At 35.7% G+C, this 22,024-nt stretch overlaps 3 protein-coding genes across 3 annotated transcripts; 1 reads left to right on the top strand and 2 right to left on the bottom strand.

Moving 5' to 3' along the window:
* Positions 1–152: 152 nt before the first annotated feature.
* On the bottom strand, positions 153–1,550 carry LOC144442636 (carbohydrate sulfotransferase 1-like). Its single transcript, XM_078132015.1, has one exon. It carries the CDS (start codon positions 1,548–1,550, stop codon positions 153–155), a length of 1,398 nt encoding a protein of 465 aa, XP_077988141.1.
* Positions 1,551–5,215: 3,665 nt separating this feature from the next.
* LOC144442635 (centromere protein I-like) lies at positions 5,216–16,438 on the top strand. Its single transcript, XM_078132014.1, has 16 exons — positions 5,216–5,306; positions 6,517–6,648; positions 7,036–7,154; positions 7,389–7,496; positions 8,044–8,139; positions 8,272–8,496; positions 8,889–9,026; positions 10,292–10,412; positions 10,996–11,081; positions 12,067–12,184; positions 12,768–12,957; positions 13,530–13,689; positions 14,478–14,602; positions 15,220–15,265; positions 15,577–15,804; positions 16,307–16,438. The coding sequence occupies exons 1-16, from the start codon at positions 5,216–5,218 to the stop codon at positions 16,436–16,438; spliced, it is 2,115 nt and encodes a 704-aa protein (XP_077988140.1).
* Positions 16,439–18,882: 2,444 nt separating this feature from the next.
* LOC144442634 (uncharacterized) lies at positions 18,883–20,000 on the bottom strand. Its single transcript, XM_078132012.1, has 2 exons — positions 19,658–20,000; positions 18,883–18,974 (listed from the first exon to the last, which is right to left on the bottom strand). Exons 1-2 carry the CDS (start codon positions 19,998–20,000, stop codon positions 18,883–18,885), a joined length of 435 nt encoding a protein of 144 aa, XP_077988138.1.
* Between the last annotated feature and the right edge of the window lie 2,024 nt (positions 20,001–22,024).

Here is a 22,024-nt window from a genome sequence, read left to right as displayed (position 1 = left end):
TGTATGACGGTGATATATTTCATGACACAGGTGTATCTTAATATATACTATATGCTAATATTGTCATCCACTATAAGCAAACATTTATTAAACTTTTACGAATAAATGCATTTTTAGTCTAATTCACCACTTTAAGAATAAAAAACACCGAATCAGTTGTTAATTGGTAATAAGTATGATACTGAAGTGTCTAATAGTTGCTCAAAACTCTCCGCTCTTTTATATCCCATAATACTCATAAATTGTGGACAGTCGCCGGTATTCTCGATTTTCTGAACAAGTTCATAGGACATTTTATACCTCCAACGTTCGGATGCTTCCCTCGAATTCCGTTTAGTCTGCCAGGCATAGAATAGGTGGTTTCCATTGGCATCCTCTTTCGTGTTTTCTTCAATCCATCGTTTGACGTTATCATGCATTTGTAGACCTAGGAATTCAAATATGTGTTTTGCTACTTCTAGAGGATGTTCCGACATATCTTCGTAGCGAATTGGCAAGTAGTTTTGCTTTGGGAGCAATGTTGAGTGTTTACTCAAAATAACATTTCGTAACATAGTCGTGCAGTACTGTTCAAGTCGTCTTTGCAATCCATCGTCGAATTGGTGGGCATATAGTTTCATGTCAATATCCGATTTCCTTTTCGCTTGCCAGTTACTAATGTGAATTGGCATGACAGATGACATCATTCCACGAGGATCTCTCAGCACGTTGATTGTACGAAGGTTAATATTCGGGTCTTTCATAAGATGAAGCAACGAATAGGCGTCAAATACACGGATAACTTTGATCGCGACTTTTTCAAAAGAACGACACGACTCGGAAGATTTTTGTGGCGTCATGGGAGAACATTTTGCATACGTTTTATAAGCCGAATCCCAACCTGAGCAATATTTTTCGTTGACCCATGCGGGTACAATATTTCGTTTAGCAAGAGGCGTCTCCGGGTTATACAAAACGTCTAACAATGTTTTGGCTGTCGATGCAAAATTACATTCATATATGTCATGCATCATATCGACTCCCTTGATAGTCAACAAGGGGTCGTAGTCATTTAATTTCAAAGCTCTTAGAGGTTCGAAAATATATAGAAACTGGGGATGTTGTCGGAACAACTCACCAAAGAATGACGACCCAGTGCGCATGCTCGCAGCAATCAGAACATTCAGTTTAGGAGTTACTGAGTTAGCACCTTCTGACGGTTGCACTTTATGATTTGAAGTTTTTCCGTTCTGATTTTGATTCTGTGTTTTCATGAACGTTTCAATATCATCGCGCGTAGCTATATTCCCTTGTATTTTGTTTAAAATATCCATACTGTTTTCATGGTTATTGGTAAGTATTTCCAACATGTTTGAGTCACTCAGGCGATTGCTTTCCAATATAGACTTTATATTGATCAAAGTATCGTTGATGACTGCAAACTGCTTTAGATTCAAATCTCGTGCATATGTCATCTCGTCATCTCTGTTCACGTTCTCGTCACGTCTTGATAAGCTGTCACCATAACCAATACCGCCGTCGTATAGTAAGTCACACAGCCAACCAAACATCACTAGTGTATTAAAGACCACGAAGATGGCCAAGATGTATGAGTTGCAATGTCGACGCATGCTGTCGATCCTCGCAAGATCCTAGCTGTGATGCTGATCGAGGGGTATAGGTGTGACCAGTTATTCGCTCGATCCCAGCTGTGTGGCTGATCGAGGGGAATAGGTGTGACCAGTTATTTCGCCAGATCCCAGCTGTGTGGCTGATCGAGTGGAATAGGTGTGACCAGTTATTTCGGTCGATCCCAGCTGTGTGGCTGATCGAGGGGTATAGGTGTGACCAGTTATTTCGCTCGATCCTAGCTGTGTGGCTGATCGAGGGGAATAGATATGACCAGTTATTTTGCTGTATATGAAAAAAATGATCGTCAATTAAAAAATAGAAACATACGTTTAAAGTATTTAGTATTCATAAAATGTGAAATTAAAAACTAATTAATCAAATTAAACGTGTAGTAAATGTCTGATTCTGACCGGAATCTAATTACAACCTGTCTGTACATGTCATAGTCTACATGTTTTTGTATATGGTTGTGCCTAGCTTTCCTATCTGCACAGATTTGTGGCGCATCTACAAATATCGATTGATCGTGTTGAAATTAGGTAAAGTAATTTGAAAATGATCCAGTTTTTAGAAGAAAAAAAATAATTGTAAGTAGGTAATTTTCTATGTGGTCCTAATAATAGTAAATTCACAGCCATACCATTAGTGAGTCGTTCACTTCGTAACTAAACTGGGAATAAATAACGAGAACTGTAGTCGAGAGAGTTGGTAGCCAACATACCAATGCCAACGGTAGCTCTATTCAACGCCAACAATACAACCGTACGTGTAATTCCGAACAATACATCTTGTTTTAGTACCACTGTATGGATCGATAGAGTTTAAGCATATGGAGACCGTCGCTTACCTCTTGTCGTCTCACGGGTCACCTCATCAAAGCAGAGCCTTCCGAATTTCTACTATAGTAGCGTCCACCTTCCGCTGCAATCAAATCCAGTAGAATACAAATACGTATCCCATTTCTAAAACCACCTGTTTGAGCATGGGTGTTGTATACGTACTTGCAGTTTAGTTTTCACATACCGCTGTCTTCTGATACATGTCGTGACCATATGTTGATGTAGGAATACTCTGGCTGTGGTCCAGGCCAATTATGTAACAGTATAAAACTCGTAAAACTTGCTGGTTAGCAGTCACCAAAACAGCTGTAGCTGGTGCTGCTAAAACCGCCTTAAAAATACCACAGACAACTAGAAAAGACGAAACTGGTATTACGTAATGATGTATTTATATCTATTGTCTACAGAGCGGGTTAAAAAATAATCACTGACATAGGCAGTCAGTGGCGTTTTTCCACCCCAGCTCTTCTAAATAATCGCTCCGATAAAATATCCGCGTACTGAAGGCGTTTGATCATAATTTTATTTATTTATTTATTTATTTATTTATTTATTTATTTATTTATTTATTTATTTATTTATTTACTTACTTACTTACTTACTTACTTACTTACTTACTTACTTACTTACTTACTTACTTACTTACTTACTTACTTATTTATTTGTTTATTTATTTGTCATATATTTATTCATTTATTTATTTATTTATTTATTTATTTATTTATTTGTTATTAGCCCATGCACATGTTTTCCAATATCATCGCTAACATCGAACACTGATACTGACATACTACTAGTCAGTCATACCGTACCCTATGACGTCAACCTGAACATATATATTTGACATACTACTAGTCAGTCATACCGTACCCTATGACGTCAACCTGAACATATATATTTGACATACTACTAGTCAGTCATACCGTACCCTATGACGTCAACCTGAACATATATATTTGACATACTACTAGTCAGTCATACCGTACCCTATGACGTCAACCTGAACATATATATTTGACATACTACTAGTCAGTCATACCGTACCCTATGACGTCAACCCGCCTGAACATATATATTTGACCTTTGTGATGCTATTTTAGTACTAGATCAACACTTTTTAAAGTTCATTGATTTGAAGAGGTCAAGGTTGACAAAAAATCTTTTTCAAAATTCTAATGATAAAGATTATGATTACTTCATGATTCTTCATTAATCCGTTAATCCGAAAGTCGTGAAGTTGTGTCACTTTGCAAAAAATCAATTTGACAAGTGACTGAGATTATTGATACAATATATTTCTATAATAAATATCGTGTCCATCCAATTTCGGTCTCAATAACTAAGACTATGAATACGGTCGAAACATCGATAAAATCAGACCCCATTTTACACCAAAGGGCTAGAACTTAACGCACTCCAAAGGGCGGCACACTATACGTAAACTCAGGAGTAGCCCCCCCCCCCACCCCCCACCGGATCTGAACTCATATAGGTTCACTTGTCTCTTTGCTCTGCGCATACGTTACATAAAACTCAAGTACTTTTATTACTGGACTGAGTTACAGGGGTCGAGGGGGGGGTGTCATGTTTGGCGTTTGTTGGCGAAGGGAGAGGGGTAGTCGATGGCATTTCAAATTTATTCATATTTTACCAGTGAGAAAATACAGAACCCCGCCCCAGTTGAAGAAGCTGACCAATCCATCAGCATTTTTAGGAGAATTTCTTTGAGTTTTATTTATTTATTTATTTATTTATTTATTTATTTATTTATTTATTTATTTATTTATCTATTTATTTATTTATCTATTTATTTAATTATTTGGTTTGAGAAAATGTGCGACAAATAATCAAATGATTGACCTAGTGCGTTGACTTTATGAATCGTGCTCTAGCTCTGGTGACACTGCTGACCTATCGAGCGATATGCTTCCAAACAAAATAGAATCAATCTGTATAGAAAATCTGGTTACCATGGTAACAAAGCAAAAACCCAAGCAAAGTACTACATTTAATGCGCGATGTGGAATTATGGTCAGTATGTAAATTTCATGTGAATACCATACAAGTCATAGTTTTGAAATAATGGAATTATAAACATTTCAAAGTGTCATTTCGAGCAGTCGAAATCAAAGCAACTAAGGAGAAAATTAAAAGAAAATATTTTTGTTTGTTTGTTTGGGGGGGGGGGGGTACTCAACTTGGATGACTCGTGCAGAAGCAGCCGTTTATAACCCGGGGGTAACTCAGGTAGAAAGTCTTGGATGTATTCAGACGTTGCTCGCAAACTCGTGTGTAACCAGCCTTTTTACGGGCCTCGGGTGTTCACCGCCGCGTACACAGGGGTGTGTAATATTTCATAGATTGTTGTTTTCTTATTGCTTAGAATGTCGTTTTCTTAGGAAAATATCGTACGAATCTTGCTGCTACAAATGTATCAATCTCTATACTACGAAGAACTTACATGTAGGAATATATATTAATCAAAATGTTGTTATATTTAGTCTGTAGACCTGGAAAACAACAATCTATGAAATATTACACGCCCCTGTGACCGCGTACGCGTACCGGCGAACAATGCAGCGCACTTCAGAAATACCGGTCAGAGGTCAAACGTGAATATACGAGATTTACATGAGATTTCGTGATACATTCAAATAAATGGCGGTAGTTTTGTTATGATTTCTTCAGCAGTCTTCGCCACTTGTCTCAACGCTCTTTTCTAATAAGTGAGTTTCTGTAGTGGTCGACGGAACTTTAAAACAACCATGACCGAGGTGGTAGAGAGATCGAAGGAAAAATCAGCACCTGAGACGAGGAGATCAAAGCTCTCTCAAGCGGTATCGTACTTCACGAACGGTGAGTTTTCTGTGATGGTAATAGTCCTGCTTGCAAACGGGCAAGTCGTCCAAACGCGTGCACCGTCTTTAAGCAGGACTATGTGATGATATGATGCAGTCACTACAGTCACAGAGGCAGTGTCATCGACAGTCTTTCCGATGAGATGTGTAGACGATGTAAACGTTGCAGAAAGCGCAGTAAATGTATAATGTGGTGTTTGATGAAATAGCTCACAGGCACTCGAATCAATCTGTAGACTGTATGATTTAAAAAAAAAAGTGTACAGTAAATTTACTATATTCATTTTTTTTTTAAAAATCATACAGATTGATTCGAGACTGTGATACTTGTCTGTGATTCGAGTGCCTGTGAAATAGCTTAGCTACTGAAACCTGATCAAAATAATTGTTTTTGAGAAGTGAAATTTTAATTTTAACTATCGTAAACATAATTTGAAAATGATATAAATGTTCATATATTCTGAGCTAAAATTGAAGCAAGATCTACTGGTCCAGGAGGTCTGGTTTTTCCAAAATCTTGCGGCCCTGAAAAGTATACCCCTTTTCATACCTTATGAGTACTAAATCCGAAATCATCCCTTTCCAGTGGACCCCTCCCCATATGGTTGTGTATGGGAGTTGCCAGAAAAATGCTAAAATTACAAAATGAACAGAAAATGACAAATAAATCCATGTTCCATGATTACACATTAAAGTGGCCATCTGAATGAAAAAAAGGCATTTATTTTGGTAAATTTATGTTTGCTCTACTTTAAAAAGGAATGTGAAGCAACAGAAACAAGGTCTGTACACGGATGTATTAGGAGATCCATGGTCTGTGTAACACTGTTTATAACACAATATGACAATTGCCAAAAGCTAAAAAAAATGTATAAAAATTTTGTTTTCAAAAATCTTTTCGGGTTTATACAATAATATACTTGTTACACATTTTTGCAATTGTTTTGCAATTGATGGGTTAGCAAACACAGACTTGGTTGGTGTTGTTCCACATTGTTTTCCTCAAGTAGAAAAATGACCATAATTCAAAAGCCCTAAAAAAAATACCTTTTTCTCATCCTTATAGCAACTTTGTTAAATAGTTTGATTTCTACTAAAGTGTACATATATACACACATGTAATGGGTCTAAAAATAAATGCACCCTTCCCCAAAAAGAAAAGAATCAGATGACAAATTTAAAACAATGTTGACTGCTTTTTATTACAGAAACATCTGACACAAAGACCAGAGGAAACACAAACCTGCATTTATCACTGATAGAAGACACAGCTACAGAGTATGGGTTGTCTCCAGAGAATATTCTTAAACTTGCAACAGTGGCTGGAAGCGCAAGATTCTGTGAGTGTGATGTGATTTGTCATATTAACATTTTGAATGCTAGACTAGAGACTTGTTGTTGGCATTTTAATCTAATTATCTTATAGTATACACAATAAGCTAAATGTATATCTTGATCTGTTTTTCTCTCAGACCACTAGAGGTTTTTCTGGACTACTGTCTACGTATGTCAAGTTGGGAAGTCATAGAAACTGTTGAATCACTTTAAATAACAACATGGCATGTCAGTTTGTTGTTGCTTTTTTTCACTAATTTTCGGTGAAATACACCTTGAGATGCATTCTACCTTTAAATCAGTTTGGATCTGATCATGTCCATTTGTCACTTTACACCATAATTGTTATTGTGGCATGAGCAGTGATTATTTAAATTTTACATTCATTGCAGCTGAAAGTGTGACTGTACGTCTTATTAAGTCACTGATACCATCAAAATATGTACCTGAAGATGCAGTTGTACGAGTTGTATCGTGGATGTGTACAAATAAACCATCTTCTAATGTACAGGTGAGTTCTTCTAATGTACAGTTGAGCTGTATCATGGATGTGTACAAATAAACCATCTTCTAATGTACAGGTGAGATGTATCATGGATGTAAGAATACCAAAATTACAGTTACTATAGAAGGGCAGCTCAGGGCATTGTGTCCCTCAATGGGGAAGTTCATAGATGTTACATCAGCAGTACATGTTGTGTAACTTTTATAATAATATGCATACATTTGTTCACTTCACACACAGACTTGGTTAACAAAATGGATGATAACTATATATGACTATCTAGAGGACAATAATATACTTCATGCATTGTATCCCATGCTGTTCCTTTTTATTGATAATGAACAAATGGTAAGTAAAGTTAAATGTTTATTTTAATTACACAAATGTAGATGTGAAATCACACGTTCATGCTTAAAATCATACATGTAAATGATGGAAAGAAATACTGATGTGTAAAATTGTGTGTAATTTATAGAAGACAGCCTAAACACAACAGACACAGGTCAATATTTTACATGTTACTCCAAACTTCAAAGTAAGGCCACATGACAACCCTCCCCCTCTGCAGCAGGTACACTACCCCTGCATATGCAACAACCCTCCCCTCTGCAGCAGGTACACCACCCCTGCATATACAACAACCCTCCCCCTCTGCAGCAGGTACACAACCCCTACATATACAACAACCCTCCCCCTCTGCAGCAGGTACACAACCCCTGCATATACAACAACCCTCCCCCTCTGCAGCAGGTACACCACCCCTGCATATGCATATACAATAAATACATGTCATTGTAGGGATGTAGTGCCAGCAAGTGGTCCAGAACCTTGATGAAATACATATTTTGAGTAAAGTTATTAAAATTAATAATGCTTTGAAATCTCATCATTCCAGTGTCCATCATTGTGTCATTTACTTTATCGGATGACAAGAAAGGAAGATGTCAAACAGTACCGTGTCCAAAAACTACTTGAGATCCAACACAAAGTGGTAAGTTTTGTTCCGAATGAAGAGTTTTTGAACATTAGTGGCATACAAACCAAAATAAGTAGCCAATCATTTAGTATTGGATTATTGTTTGTTGCTATTGTGACAAACATTTCTTCATTTCCTTTTTTTCAGGGTGTACAGCCCCATATCATGGGATTATTATCAATCTACAAAGTGTATTCCCCAGCCACTATCATGCTGTCGACAGCTATTGGTAATAGACAATTTTTCCCCAAAATCCATCCAAAATGGACTGAAACAGTACACAGAGTTGTAGAGAAAAACAAACAACATGATGGTCATGGTGCAAAAGATACTGGGAGTATCAGTTTACTGTCAATGACTGATGTCAGAGCTGTAAGTCTATTTCAGTTGTTCAGAAGCAGAAGCTGATATTCAAATTTAATAGTGTAAGGTGTCGACACAATCTTTTCTCCCTGTTAAAACAAAAGTACTGGGTCCTTGCCTGCATGAGGGCGCTAACTCAGCTGAGTACAATATTTATTTTCTTCTAGCATAACAGGTTTAAGTGCCCTCCTCGCAATGTAATTTCCACTAAACGATGGAAATAGAGGTATATAAAGCATTTAGCCACTTTCACCACATCAGATTTTAATCAGATTGTGCATTACACATACTTCAATGGCATAGCATGCTATCAGAATAGAAAACATCTTTGGTTGTTGTAGTTTACATTACATGTGAGCATTTATGTATCCTTCTCTTTGTTATCATCTTTCTAATTGTAGACCAAACGTAGCAAACTTGATATAATACCAGCATTTCAAACCACTGCATCAGAAGAGAGAAGTGAAAGTAACAACAAAATGCCAATGGCACAAATACAGACTTTCAAAGAATTGTTACAAAACATTGATAGGTTGCAGGTAAGAATTCTTGAATACATTATCTAATACATAACATACAAACAGTGTGTTCTCTTTTTATTTATTTTGTTTAAATTTTTATTTATTACGCTTCCTCACAGACAAGTCAAAATTATACTGTACTAAAAATGAAAGTAACATGTACAATAGACTACAACAGGACAGAAAGACCATACATATACCCAAAACATAAGCGACAAACAAACAATAAAAATACAAAAAAAAACAAAAGAAAGCCTGTAAAGGGAATGGACAAATAGGTGACAAGCACCGCTACTAGTGTCCAACCAACAGTTTTTATCGGTCAGTAAGAATAATTTTCCAATAGCGCTATTTTGTAATGTTTTACTGCTGGTGGTGTGCTCACTCTAGGTAGATCACAGTCACTTCCATTTTGTAGTTGCATTTGTGATCGTACATGCAGTGGCACTTGATCTAGTGAAAATACATTCGTTTGACTTGAGATGACTGGCTGACTATCGTCGCAATATTGCTCAAGATTATTTCGTTTTTAAACATTGAATGCAAAATATATATTTCTACCTATCATATGATACATATTTTATAAGGACAGAAACTTTATTTGGATTATTGTGATGACATTCAGACGGTCAACTCAGTCTTCCAAAAGTACTGGATCGTGTGTTGCTGCATGGACTATCATGAATGCAATCATCGATTACAACCATGAAACGGTAGTGGCTGTGGCAAAACATTTTGACATAGCATTATTTATATGTAGTGTATCAGTGCTACTAATGTCTGGGTCAATTACATTGCTATATAGTTCAGTGCTAACACCAGGCTAACATTAACCCATCAAGCATGTTACAAGTGTTAGCAATGTACTGTCAGCCCAGGTGTTTACACCAGCCTGACAATGTGCATTTACTATCAACCCAGGTGTTTACACCAGCCTGACACTGTGCATGTACTGCTAACCCAGGTGTTTACACCAGCCTGACACTGTACATTGTACTACCAGCTCAGGTGTTTACACCAGACTGACACTGTGCATGTACTAATACTATGTGTACTGCTACACAACTATATTTGCCAACAGGTGATTCAATACTGTACAGGGTGTACAATATTATGATTTAGTTATGATATGTAACAACATTTTTTTAAACCGTTCAATTGGCAGCTAGTGCAGTTTTGTGTATTTATGAAGTAACCAATGTACTTTTCAGGTATTAAGTAATCAAGTGATTGTAATTTGAGGGATAAAAATCCATGAACAAAAATATTAACTTTTTTTGCAGCTACCAAGTCAAATTGGATCTGTACTTAAATATCCTAAGCTATATCACGTGATGTCATGCATACCAGAACAGACTATTTATCAGAGATTAAGTTACTGGCTTTATGAGGTTCTCTGTGAAGGTAAGATACACATCAGAGGTTAAGTTACTGGCTTTATGAGGTTCTCTGTGAAGGTAAGATACACATCTGAGGTTAAGTTACTGGCTTTATGAGGTTCTCTGTGAAGGTAAGATATATATCAGAGGTTAAGTTACTGGCTTTATGAGGTTCTCTGTGAAGGTAAGATACATATCAGAGATTAAGTTACTGGCTTTATGAGGTTCTCTGTGAAGGTAAGATATATATCAGAGGTTAAGTTACTGGCTTTATGAGGTTCTCTGTGAAGGTAAGATACATATCAGAGGTTAAGTTACTGGCTTTATGAGGTTCTCTGTCAAGGTAAGATATATATCAGAGGTTAAGTTACTGGCTTTATGAGGTTCTCTGTCAAGGTAAGATACAAATGTCTGTAAATACACATACATACATACATACATACATACATACATACATACACACATACATACATACATACATACATACATACATACATACATACATACATGCATGTATGCATGCATCATATAGATACAGACACACACACACACACACACACACACACACAAATGATACACACATATTAAATTTCTTTTTTTCATGACAGAAATCATAAGTTATTCTGGTGTTGGAACCAATCCTAGAGCTGAATATCTGTTGCAGCATGTGATTAATTTCACTGAATTTATCCAGGTATGTTGACGTTTATTCTGTTACTCCTCTACTATAGGAATTGAATTTTCAAGATAATATGTATATTGATATCATTCTGGGTAACATTTTGTACATGAGTTATGTTCAAGTTGCAGAAAAAATCCCCAATTCTCGTATCTCAGAAAGTATGTAATTTAGTGTGAAACTCAACACGAAGGGTTTCAAGAAGTTCTGAGCAGCTTTCACCCATTTAACAGCATCACCAGGTCAGCAAAATCTCTCCATGTACAAAATTATCAGTGGAAATTATCAAAATCTCTCCATGTACACAATTATCAGTGGAAATTATCAAAATCTCACCATGTACAAAATTATCAGTGGAAATTATCAAAATCTCTCCATGTACACAATTATCAGTGGAAATTATCAAAATCTCTCCATGTACACAATTATCAGTGGAAATTATCAAAATCTCTCCATGTACACAATTATCAGTGGAAATTATCAAAATCTCTCCATGTACACAATTATCAGTGGAAATTATCAAAAGGGCTTAGTTATGAACAGGTTGTAGTTTTAAAAGCAATCATGGAAACAGGAGGGTATTGTAATCTGTGAAAACTTTATAACCAGGTATGTGTATGTATTGTGAAAAGTGACTCAATATTAAATACATGTTACATACATTGTACTGTCCAACATACATATATGTATATGGTATTAGCCAAATACCGTTCCATGTCTTGCTGCGAGAGGTAATTTTTCTGGTAGAATGGAGAGCCGATTCGATTGACACCAATTTGGCATTGGAAATGCTGGTTATAGCTCGATCTCTAGTTGTATGCTAGATTTGTTTACAAGGGGACGTGAAGTGATCACATGATACAACAAACAAAAATACAGCTGTTGGTGAAAAATATGCCTGTGTTTCTGCAGGGCACTCGATCAATCAGAATGCGAGATTGGTGACAGGAGACGTATAAATTTATTATATCTGTTTGTCTATCTTTTATCTCAAAAACAGGAAGGTATTCCAATCTGTGAAAACTTTATCACCCGGTATCTACTTACATGGAATGGTACAGATTACAGAATCTACATATTACAACTTATCACAAGGTTTAGATTATGGCCATTTCAAAGTAAGTAAGATACGGTGTATTACAATCACAAACTATTTACCAATTAGCTGGTTAGTTTATTTGTTTATATTTTGTCCAAATCACACTATTTTCATTTATAATAAAACACAAATGAGATAACAGATAAATAACAGTTTTAGTACATATTACAGATTTCAAAATCATTTTGAAACAGATTATACACATGTTGACTTGTAATACCAGAATCACCCAAATATTGAAATGCCTGTGATGTGAAGAGATGATTAATAGTTAAGCCCAATTGATTTCATGTTTTTCCCCCCATTTAAAAAAAGTTAGCATGTTATAAGGCCAACAAAATAATTGTTTGATTCCAGTAACCTGACCCAACCTAGTTTTTCACTGCCAATCCCAAACTTTTTTGTAAGGTAATTTGAAAAAAATATTGAAAAATTGAAATAATGAGATTTGATGACATTATCATCTTGTGATCAAAACAAAATGACAGAATACAGTGTAGCACACAATGTCCTGTGCGTATGGAAAGTGCAAACACATCAATGAGAAATATTGAGTCTGATCAAAGCCTAAAACATTAATAAATTATTTCCTTAAATTACAGAAATGAATGACCTGCTCCTTGAACCAATACACAAACTATTCTTCTCCTCGTCTGTCTACTTCAAGTGTCAAGTCATTTTTACTTACACTCAGTTATTGAGGAACTTTATTAGTATTGAATGGTCAAGGTACAAGAATAGTGAGTTGGCTCAACAAGTAAACATTGCTGAAACAACCATACAAATACATGAGTAAGTATAGTATTGGCATAGCAACAACAAACAAACACTGCTATAACAACCATAGAGACACATGAGTAAGTAAAACAGCAACAAACAAACATTGCTGAAATACCATACAAATACAAGTAAAGCAACAAGCAAACAAACGTTGCTCAAAACAGCCATACAGATACACAAGTAAGTAAAACAACAACAAACAAACATTGCTGAAACTGCCATACAGATACATCTATAAATTAAAGTGTTGGCATAGCAACAACAGACAAACATTGCTCAAACCATTAAGTTACTGCCGACAGGCTGAATATGCATCATTCTTCAAAATCAATATTAAAAAAATGAGGAGAAATGGCACTCATCTTTTCCAAAGTTAGATATTTATATAATTAATTGTATTAATTTGTAATATAATAGAAAATAAATCATCTTAGAAAAGATTTAAGTCTTTTCATAGGCTTTTTGTAATTTTGCCTCTAAAGGCTAATTTATTTTATCTCAAAAGTTGTTTGTTGTTTCAAAAATTGTTGTTTGACATGTATATTACCATCTATTGATTTACATTTTGACTTTTTTTTGTTTAGACCATCTCAGACTCTGTTCAACCAGGAATATGAAGAGTTTGATGCTGTTGACACGATATCTAACTTTATAGCCTCAGTAGATAGATTGTGTGCCGTTGGACTACAAGTAGAGACTAATAATGCATTATTGATGAACTACACTTTATCTTTCTGTGAAGTGGTAAGTTATATACCTGTACAACTATAAGGCCTAAAAAAAATAGTTGTGTGGTTCTGGTTACCTAACACCACCTTGTTTTTCACTGCCAATCCTAAACATTTTTTTACATATTCAGAATAGTGGATGCGGAAACTGACATCAACTTAAACAGACAAATTTGAATATAAAACTGTTCTCCCAACTTGTAATGGTTGTACATCTGAGGAGAAGAAATCAATAACACAGAGACCATATGGAAAACAACGGAAAACATAACTACCTGAACTAGACACTTACAAATGAAAAAAAATAATTTAATAAAATAAAACATCTACCTACCCTATTCTAAAATTGAGTGTAATCGGAACATACAATTTTTTTATTGGGCCTAATCAGGGATTTTTTTTAGATGGTGACAAGTAGGTAACACTGACCAGGGTTCCCCACCAACATTATGGTACAATGTATATTAATTTGCATATAATTAGCATATTTTCATATACTTATATTTTACCAAAAATGTTTTCAAGAAAGGTGTAAAATCATTAATTTCCTATTATCAGGAATGATCCATTAAGTAAACGTGAACACACGTAATGTATACAGAAATTATTTCAATTCAACAATTTCAAAACTTTAATAACAGCACAATTTATCTGTCTGCATAATAGCGTAATTCCATCATGGCAAAAACAGAGGGGTGGCCAACACAAATAAAGGGGTGGCCCATGAAAACAGAAGGTGGTGCACCCCCTCAAAAACCCCTCATGGAGAACACTAAACCCCCATAACATTTTTCTTGGTGACAGGTTTCCAAATTACATGTAGTATATGGATTTCCATGCACTTACCTGCCATCAATAGGGATAGTACTGAAAGCATTACATGGCAGTGATGCCTCAGCTTTGTCCAGAGTGTGCAGCATATTATGCAAGTAAGTGAATCGTTGTCAATTACCATGGTTACAGTGTTTCCATGGTTTCTTTTGTTTCTTATTTAAATGATCAGCCAGTCAAATACCTCCAGCTTTTGCCATATGTTATTAGAGCCCATGAGTAACACATAAGTGCAGAGAGACGACATTTTCATAAGCTGGGTTCTTGAAAGTAATTTCATGATATCGCATTACTTACATTATGTGCAACTGATTAGAAATGCTTTGTGAAAACTTGATCCTCAGTCATTACTGAGTGGAAGTCGTTGTCATGGACACGCATTGTCTCCATATGGAGTCAGCAAACATATAATTGCAGAACTTCATTGAAACTTCCCGTGAACATTCATAATTGTTTTATTTGAAGGTAATAAAAATGTTATCAGCACTATTTAGCTTCACCACTAGTGGGCAATGTTTACTGTGAAAGTGTCAGGAACAACATTTTGGAAATTCATTTTTTAAAAATTGAAATCTGAATATTTGGTTCGTCACATAATATGTGATACTTTCAAAATTTGATTTACGGTAAATTTTGTATACTGTATGTAGCTCCAATGTGTGGGAAACGGAAATTTAGAATAAGATTATGTGAAATCCGATTTTGTTGTTTACAGCTATAAGTTTGAAGTTCACAGCCTGAAGAAACTGTCAAATGATAAGGTAAATAAGATAATTTTATTAAAATGGTTATAACTTGCTTAATCAAGTCCACCGTAGCAGATTTATGTCTTGCAATTCTCGGTACCTGTAATAGCATTTTACCTCATGGTAGAGGGTTAGAACAAACAGGTCAGTTACAGTGTCAACCAAGAAATCAAATGTTTATAATTTTTGTGATGTGCCTAGGCAGTAATGTTCTGACACCCTATATCCAGGGTGTAATTACATAGCGTTACAGAAACCGAATCATTAATGGGTTAATAACAGTAAATTTGATATGTTATTTTTGTCTACCATATTGTCTCTTTCAGTCACCGGTATTTTTGTCAGAAGTAATTAAACAATTGAATGATTACATTTTGCTGGTCAGTAACTTACTGTGGCGAAACAAAGCCTTTTCACCTACTCCATCAATATCAGCCTTGCTGTCCATGGAGCATAAAAAGCCTCCCGATATTGACCTTTCTACTTTCAATGATAGTTTTAGTCTATGGCAACATCCAGCTTTGTCCTGGTATGCACACAGTTACCAATCTCAGGTAAGTAGTAATACGCAAGTTTTATATGCAAAGATTTACATAATCTTACAATTCAAATCACAAAACCTGAAACAAAATATTGTGTGGCTCAGCAAGAATCTTACCAACAGAGATATTTGATTATTTGATCTGTTAATTGCTTTCTACTTTATGGATATAGTGAGTGAATATGGCCAGACAATAAGTGTTTTACAACACATCAAATTATCTGTCGTAGAATTCTTCCCATAGTCAAAACAATTCACTGAAAATACTTCCATGCTACATTAATAGTGCCCTTGAGAAATAGAAAATGAATAGTACCCGCTGTATGTAAATTGAGGTCACTGTGGGTCACAAGTCCATACCATGTGACATGATCTAAGCCAATCACTGAAGGTGGGGGGGGGGGGAGCTTTACTCTGAAGTGATATATCTTTAGGTCATGCAATTAAAAATTACATTATGATGTCATATTCAAGGAGGTCCTTTCATTGTTTTGTTATTCCATTTATTCCATCAGAATAGAACAGCTGACGCATCAGTTGACAAAAGACAATTGACCATGGATTATCTGAAGTACTTGAAATCTAAACATCTCCATGGAGTCCACAGTTTTATAACAACGTTTATCAAGAGTAACTTAGAACACTAAACCAGAGCAGTAAGAAGGAGCCACTCAGAAAACGAAGTCAGAGAGAACTACTTACAGTCTAAACATCTCCATAGAGTGTAGTTTTGTGACAACATTTATTTATAAAGAGTCACTCAGAATACTGAACCAGTGCAGTAAGGAGTCACTCAACACTGAACCAGCGAAGTAAGGAGTCACTCAGAACACCGAACCAGCGCAGTAAGGAGTCACTCAGAACACTGAGCCAGCGCAGTATAGGAGTCACTCAGAACACTGACCCAGCACAGTAAGGAGTCACTCAGAACACTGAACCAGCACAGTAAGGAGTCACTCAGAACACTGAGCAAGTGCAGTAAGGAGTCACTCAGAACACTGAACCAGTGCAGTGAGGAGTCACTCAGAACACTGAGCCAGCGCAGTAAGGAGACACTCAGAACACTGAGCCAACACAGTAAGGAGTCACTCTGAATGTTAAGCCAGCGCAGTAAGGAGACACTCAGAATACCGAGTCAGCACAGTAAGGAGTCACTCAGAACACTGAACCAGTGCAGTAAGGAGTCACTCAGAACACTGAGCCAACACAGTAAGGAGTCACTCTGAACGTTAAGCCAGTGCAGTAAGGAGACACTCAGAATACCGAGTCAGCACAGTAAGGAGTCACTCAGAACACTGAACCAGTGCAGTAAGGAGTCACTCAGAACACTAAGCCAGCACAGTAAGGAGTCACTCAGAACACTGAACCCGCACAGTAAGGAGTCACAGAGGAGTAAAAGCTTTGATAAGGATTCAGAGGGTAACAGTTGTATTAAAAAGTGTTTACAGTTCTTAGTATAAGTATGTATGAATACTGACTGTACAGAACATAAAGGAAGACTGGTTCTTTAGGCTTTGTACTGAGAGAGCATAGTATGAATTCATTTCTGCAAGTTGAACTGAGGAGATTGTTTTCCTACAATGGTTTCTCTGTAAGAGAAAATAGTGTTATTTGTTCTATTTACAAATGTTTCTATTCTCTCCACCAAAGCCAATGGTCAGATTGTTTTGCATACACAAATTACACAAACCCTGTACAGTTGTGCTACATTGCCATTGGCACATTTATTGTATGTTACATTAAATATAGAAGAATCACTTTAGTATTCGTTGAAATTGTACATTGACACTTAGATTGCCCATTTCAAATTCACTTTATCTTCTGACGATAAACTTACTAGTATTATATATTGTTTTGTTTACCAATCTCCTTGTCATAAATCCATTCTCTCAACTTGAATTTTGTTTTGATATGTGGACTTACTTAGCTTTAGATTGCACACTGACAATTGTACGTGGCAAAACATATTCCAATAACAACTGTACATGACAAAACATTTTCCATTGACAATTGTATGAGACAAAACATTTTCTACCAACAACTGTATGTGACAAAACAGTTTCCACTGACAATTGTACGTGACAGAACAGTTTCCACTGACAATTGTACGTGACAGAACAGTTTGCACTGGCAATTGTACGTGACAAAACAGTTTCTACCAACAATTGTATGTGACAAAACAGTTTCCACTGACAATTGTATGTGACAAAACAGTTTCCACTGACAATTGTACGTGACAACATTTTCTACAAACAATTGTATGTGACAAACAGTTTCCACTGACAATTGTACGTGACAAAACAGTTTCTACCAACAATTGTATGTGACAAAACAGTTTCCACTGACAATTGTATGTGACAAAACAGTTTCCACTGACAATTGTACGTGACAAAACAGTTTCTACCAACAATTGTATGTGACGAAACAGTTTCCACTGGCAATTGTACGCGACAAAACAGTTTCCACTGACAATTGTATGAGACAGAACAGTTTCCACCGACAATTGTACGTGACAAAACAGTTTCTACCAACAATTGTATGACAAAACAGTTTCTACCAACAATTGTATGTGACAGAACAGTTTCCACCGACAATTGTAGTGACAGAACAATTTCCACCGACAATTGTACATGAAAAAACAGTTTCCACTGACAATTGTATGTGACAGAACGGTTTCCACCGACAATTGTATGCCATAAAACAATTTCCACAAAAAATATGTTCAGCTATAGTTACTGAAGGCTTATACTATGACAACCAACAAACTTTCCATACACAGATTGTAAGTTTACTTGTACCATCACATATAGGAGCTATACTATACCAATTTCTAACATTGTTTCTCAAATATTCTTCAGATTTTAGTACATGTACAATCTAACTAAGATAAATCAAAACAGTGATGTTAATTTGTAATATTCAAATGATAAATTAAACATCATGTATCATCAATATATACCATGTATAGATGTCAAATTATGAAATTATACGTACAAATGATTTTGTGTAAAAGCAATGTGAAAAAATAACGTTGGCGAGCATAAAATATAGATTTACTGATTTACATTGCAATTATCATTTTCAAATTTCTTCATTTGATCCAGCTCTGAATGACCACCAGAATTATACCACTTACAAGTATCTGTGTAGATAATGTACCTCCCAATAGAATCATTAACAGTTCTATGTAAAAGGAAAAAAAGGAGAACATATAAAGGTTAAAAATTGGTATACATGTACGCATGTACTTAATTAAATGATATAGAGGAAAGGAAAGTGACATATAGGAGTCAAACCCACGTCCTCTGATTACTAACCAGAGTGCTCTAGACAGCTGAGCTAACGCATCAACTGGTAGATTCCGTGTGCTGTCCAAGTGTGTGCCTTTCTATTCCTCAACATTAACCTTTAGCCATTCAACCTATGGATTCACAGGGTCCCTACCTACCGGTCAACTTAGGAATTGGTTTACTAAAGCTATGTATGTATGTATGTATGTATGTATGTATGTATGTATGTATGTATGTATGTATGTATGTATGTATGCATGTGTGTGTGTATGTATGTATGTATGTATGTATGTATGTATGTATGTATGTATGTATGTGTTTGTATGTGTGTGTGTGTGTATGTATGTATGTGTGTATGCATGTATGTATATGTATGTGTTTGTATGTATGTATGTATGTATGTATGTATGTGTGTGTGTGTGTATGTATGTATGTATGTATGTATGTATGTATGTATAATCATTATATATCATCTATTTTATACAATTTTAAGCAGACAATTGAGCAACTTGAAATCCACCTGTGATAATTTAATTGAAATCTCAAATGAAGAATAATAATCAAGGGTGAAATTACCAGTGAACTTGATGTTGAGGCATCCACATTTATGTTGTGGTTGCATGCCAGCCATAATTGGTTGTTGTCCCATTTGTGGAGTTTCAGATATGTTAGAGAGGGCTAAGGATGCAGGTACCTTCCGTTTGTAGATATTTGTAGTCTGGTACTCATCAGTGGCATGTTTGTCACTTGAGATAGGATATGTTCTCACAACCTCTACCATAGTAGAGTTGATGTCTTTGGTGTTGTCTCCTGCAGTATTGACCATGGTGAGTTCAGTGGTGTTCGGTTCTATCTCGTTAGCTGTTGGAGATTGTGCAGCTAATGGGAGCTTGGTATTGATATTGTATGGTGTTGTCATTGTCTGGGACGTTGGCATTGTATTCTCTGTTGGACGTATCACTTTGATCATGTGCAATGAGGAAGGAAAGAAAATGGAACTATGGTTAGAATGAATGATATCTAACATGGAGTTATGTTGAATTACTCCGACTCTTGTCAGGCACCTTTAATTTCATTTCAGAGACATCGCTTCATTCAATACAAAGGAAAATGATGGTTATATGTCAAGGTAGGAGATGCTAGCAGTGCAGTCCTAGCGGTAAAAATATTACCACTAACAGGGGTACCATTTTGTTACCATAGTAACCACACAAGACATTGTAAAGATGTCGCTGGTCAAATTCTTGACAACTTAAACTTAATATAAAGAAATGTGATGTTATGTATTGTACTCTAATAGGGCATAATGTGATGTTATGTATTGTACTCTAATAGGACATAATGTGATGTTATGTATTGTACTCTAATAGGACATAATGTGATGTTATGTATTGTACTCTAACAGGACATAATGTGATGTTATGTAGTGTACTCTAATAGGACATAATGTGATGTTATGTATTGTACTCTAATAGGGCATAATGTGATGTAATGTATTGTACTCTAATAGGACATAATGTGATGTTATGTATTGTACTCTAATAGGACATAATGTGATGTTATGTATTGTACTCTAACAGGACATAATGTGATGTTATGTATTGTACTCTAATAGGACATAATGTGATGTTATGTATTGTACTCTAATAGGACATAATTGTTTATTTTGAGGGGTCCATAAAGATATATAAATGGCAGGGTATTACCTCTGTCTGCTTCACATATGAAAAATGCTTGCCCCTCATCACAATTTTGCATGGTCAGTTCATAATCCTGGTGTGGATGGCTTCCATCATATATGTAGCATTTCCTTTCTATAAACTCTGGTGAGACTGTGTCATCTCCATTTGCAGCCACAGTTGTAGATTTAACATTATATTCATGTATTGTCGGCTGTTCATGCACACAAAGTTGTCCTCCCTATTAATTTAAATATAATCTCATTCGATCAATCTGGTGTACTTTAGTTTTATAATTAAATAATATTATATAATAATAATAATAAATAACAATAATAATAATACCTTATTTTAATGAGGGCAAAACTAGTTGACGAAACAACTAATTGAGCTTTGTCCTCAGAGAAAAAAACCCAATAAAAACAACAAAGCAAAACAAAACAAATCAAAAACATACATATCACAAATCCAGAGAAGTATTTAACTAAATTTGGAAACAATTACAAATCTTAAAAGAAAGAACTAAATGGTATACATCAACTAATACTGGCTAAGAAGATGGCTCTTGAAATTAGCTTTGAACGTACTCCGACTTCGAGTGTCTCTTATATGGGAAGGGTAGAGTTCCAAATTTTGGCCCCAATGAACTTTGTGCGAAATTGACCGTAATTGTTTTTGTATTTTTAGTAGTTCTCAATGGGAGACACAGCTCATCATATAAAATGTCATAGATTCCAATCGTATCTGGCCTGTTTCTAAATTAAAAGTTGAAAATATTACCTAAATCTCATTGTTTCCCTGTCAATTAAAAAATTAAGACTGGCCGTAACAAAACTGAAAAAAAGAGTTATGAAGCCTTCAATCTTAGCCCGGGGAGCCTTCAGTAAATAAGGGGGTCACCGTCAAACCCAATCTGTGGAATACAATGTGACCCTCCCCTAGTTCGATGTTCGAAAAAGCAACCCTCAATTTCCTTTCCTCCCCATGTTCAAATATTTCAATGAAAAACATTTTTGATACTGCCTCCCTGTGGCGTAGATCTAATACAGCTGAAATGGGTTTGAATCCAATTAACTAGAGACAGGTCATTTATCTGTAATAAAATCCCTCGCCACTGATAGTTTATTGAAGGAGTTTGTTGTTCCTACTATTCCCATCACAGTAAGTTTGTGTTTGTTTTTGTATTAAAGCAATACCTGCGTTTGGATGGAATTTGCTGAGTGGAAGACTAAAACTCCCAAAGATGAACGCACAACTGACAACC

Source organism: Glandiceps talaboti, chromosome 11 (assembly GCF_964340395.1).
Source record: "Glandiceps talaboti chromosome 11, keGlaTala1.1, whole genome shotgun sequence".
Lineage (NCBI taxonomy): Eukaryota > Metazoa > Hemichordata > Enteropneusta > Spengelidae > Glandiceps > Glandiceps talaboti.
Note: the sequence above shows the minus strand (reverse complement) of the source record. Positions and strands in the feature narration are given on the sequence as shown.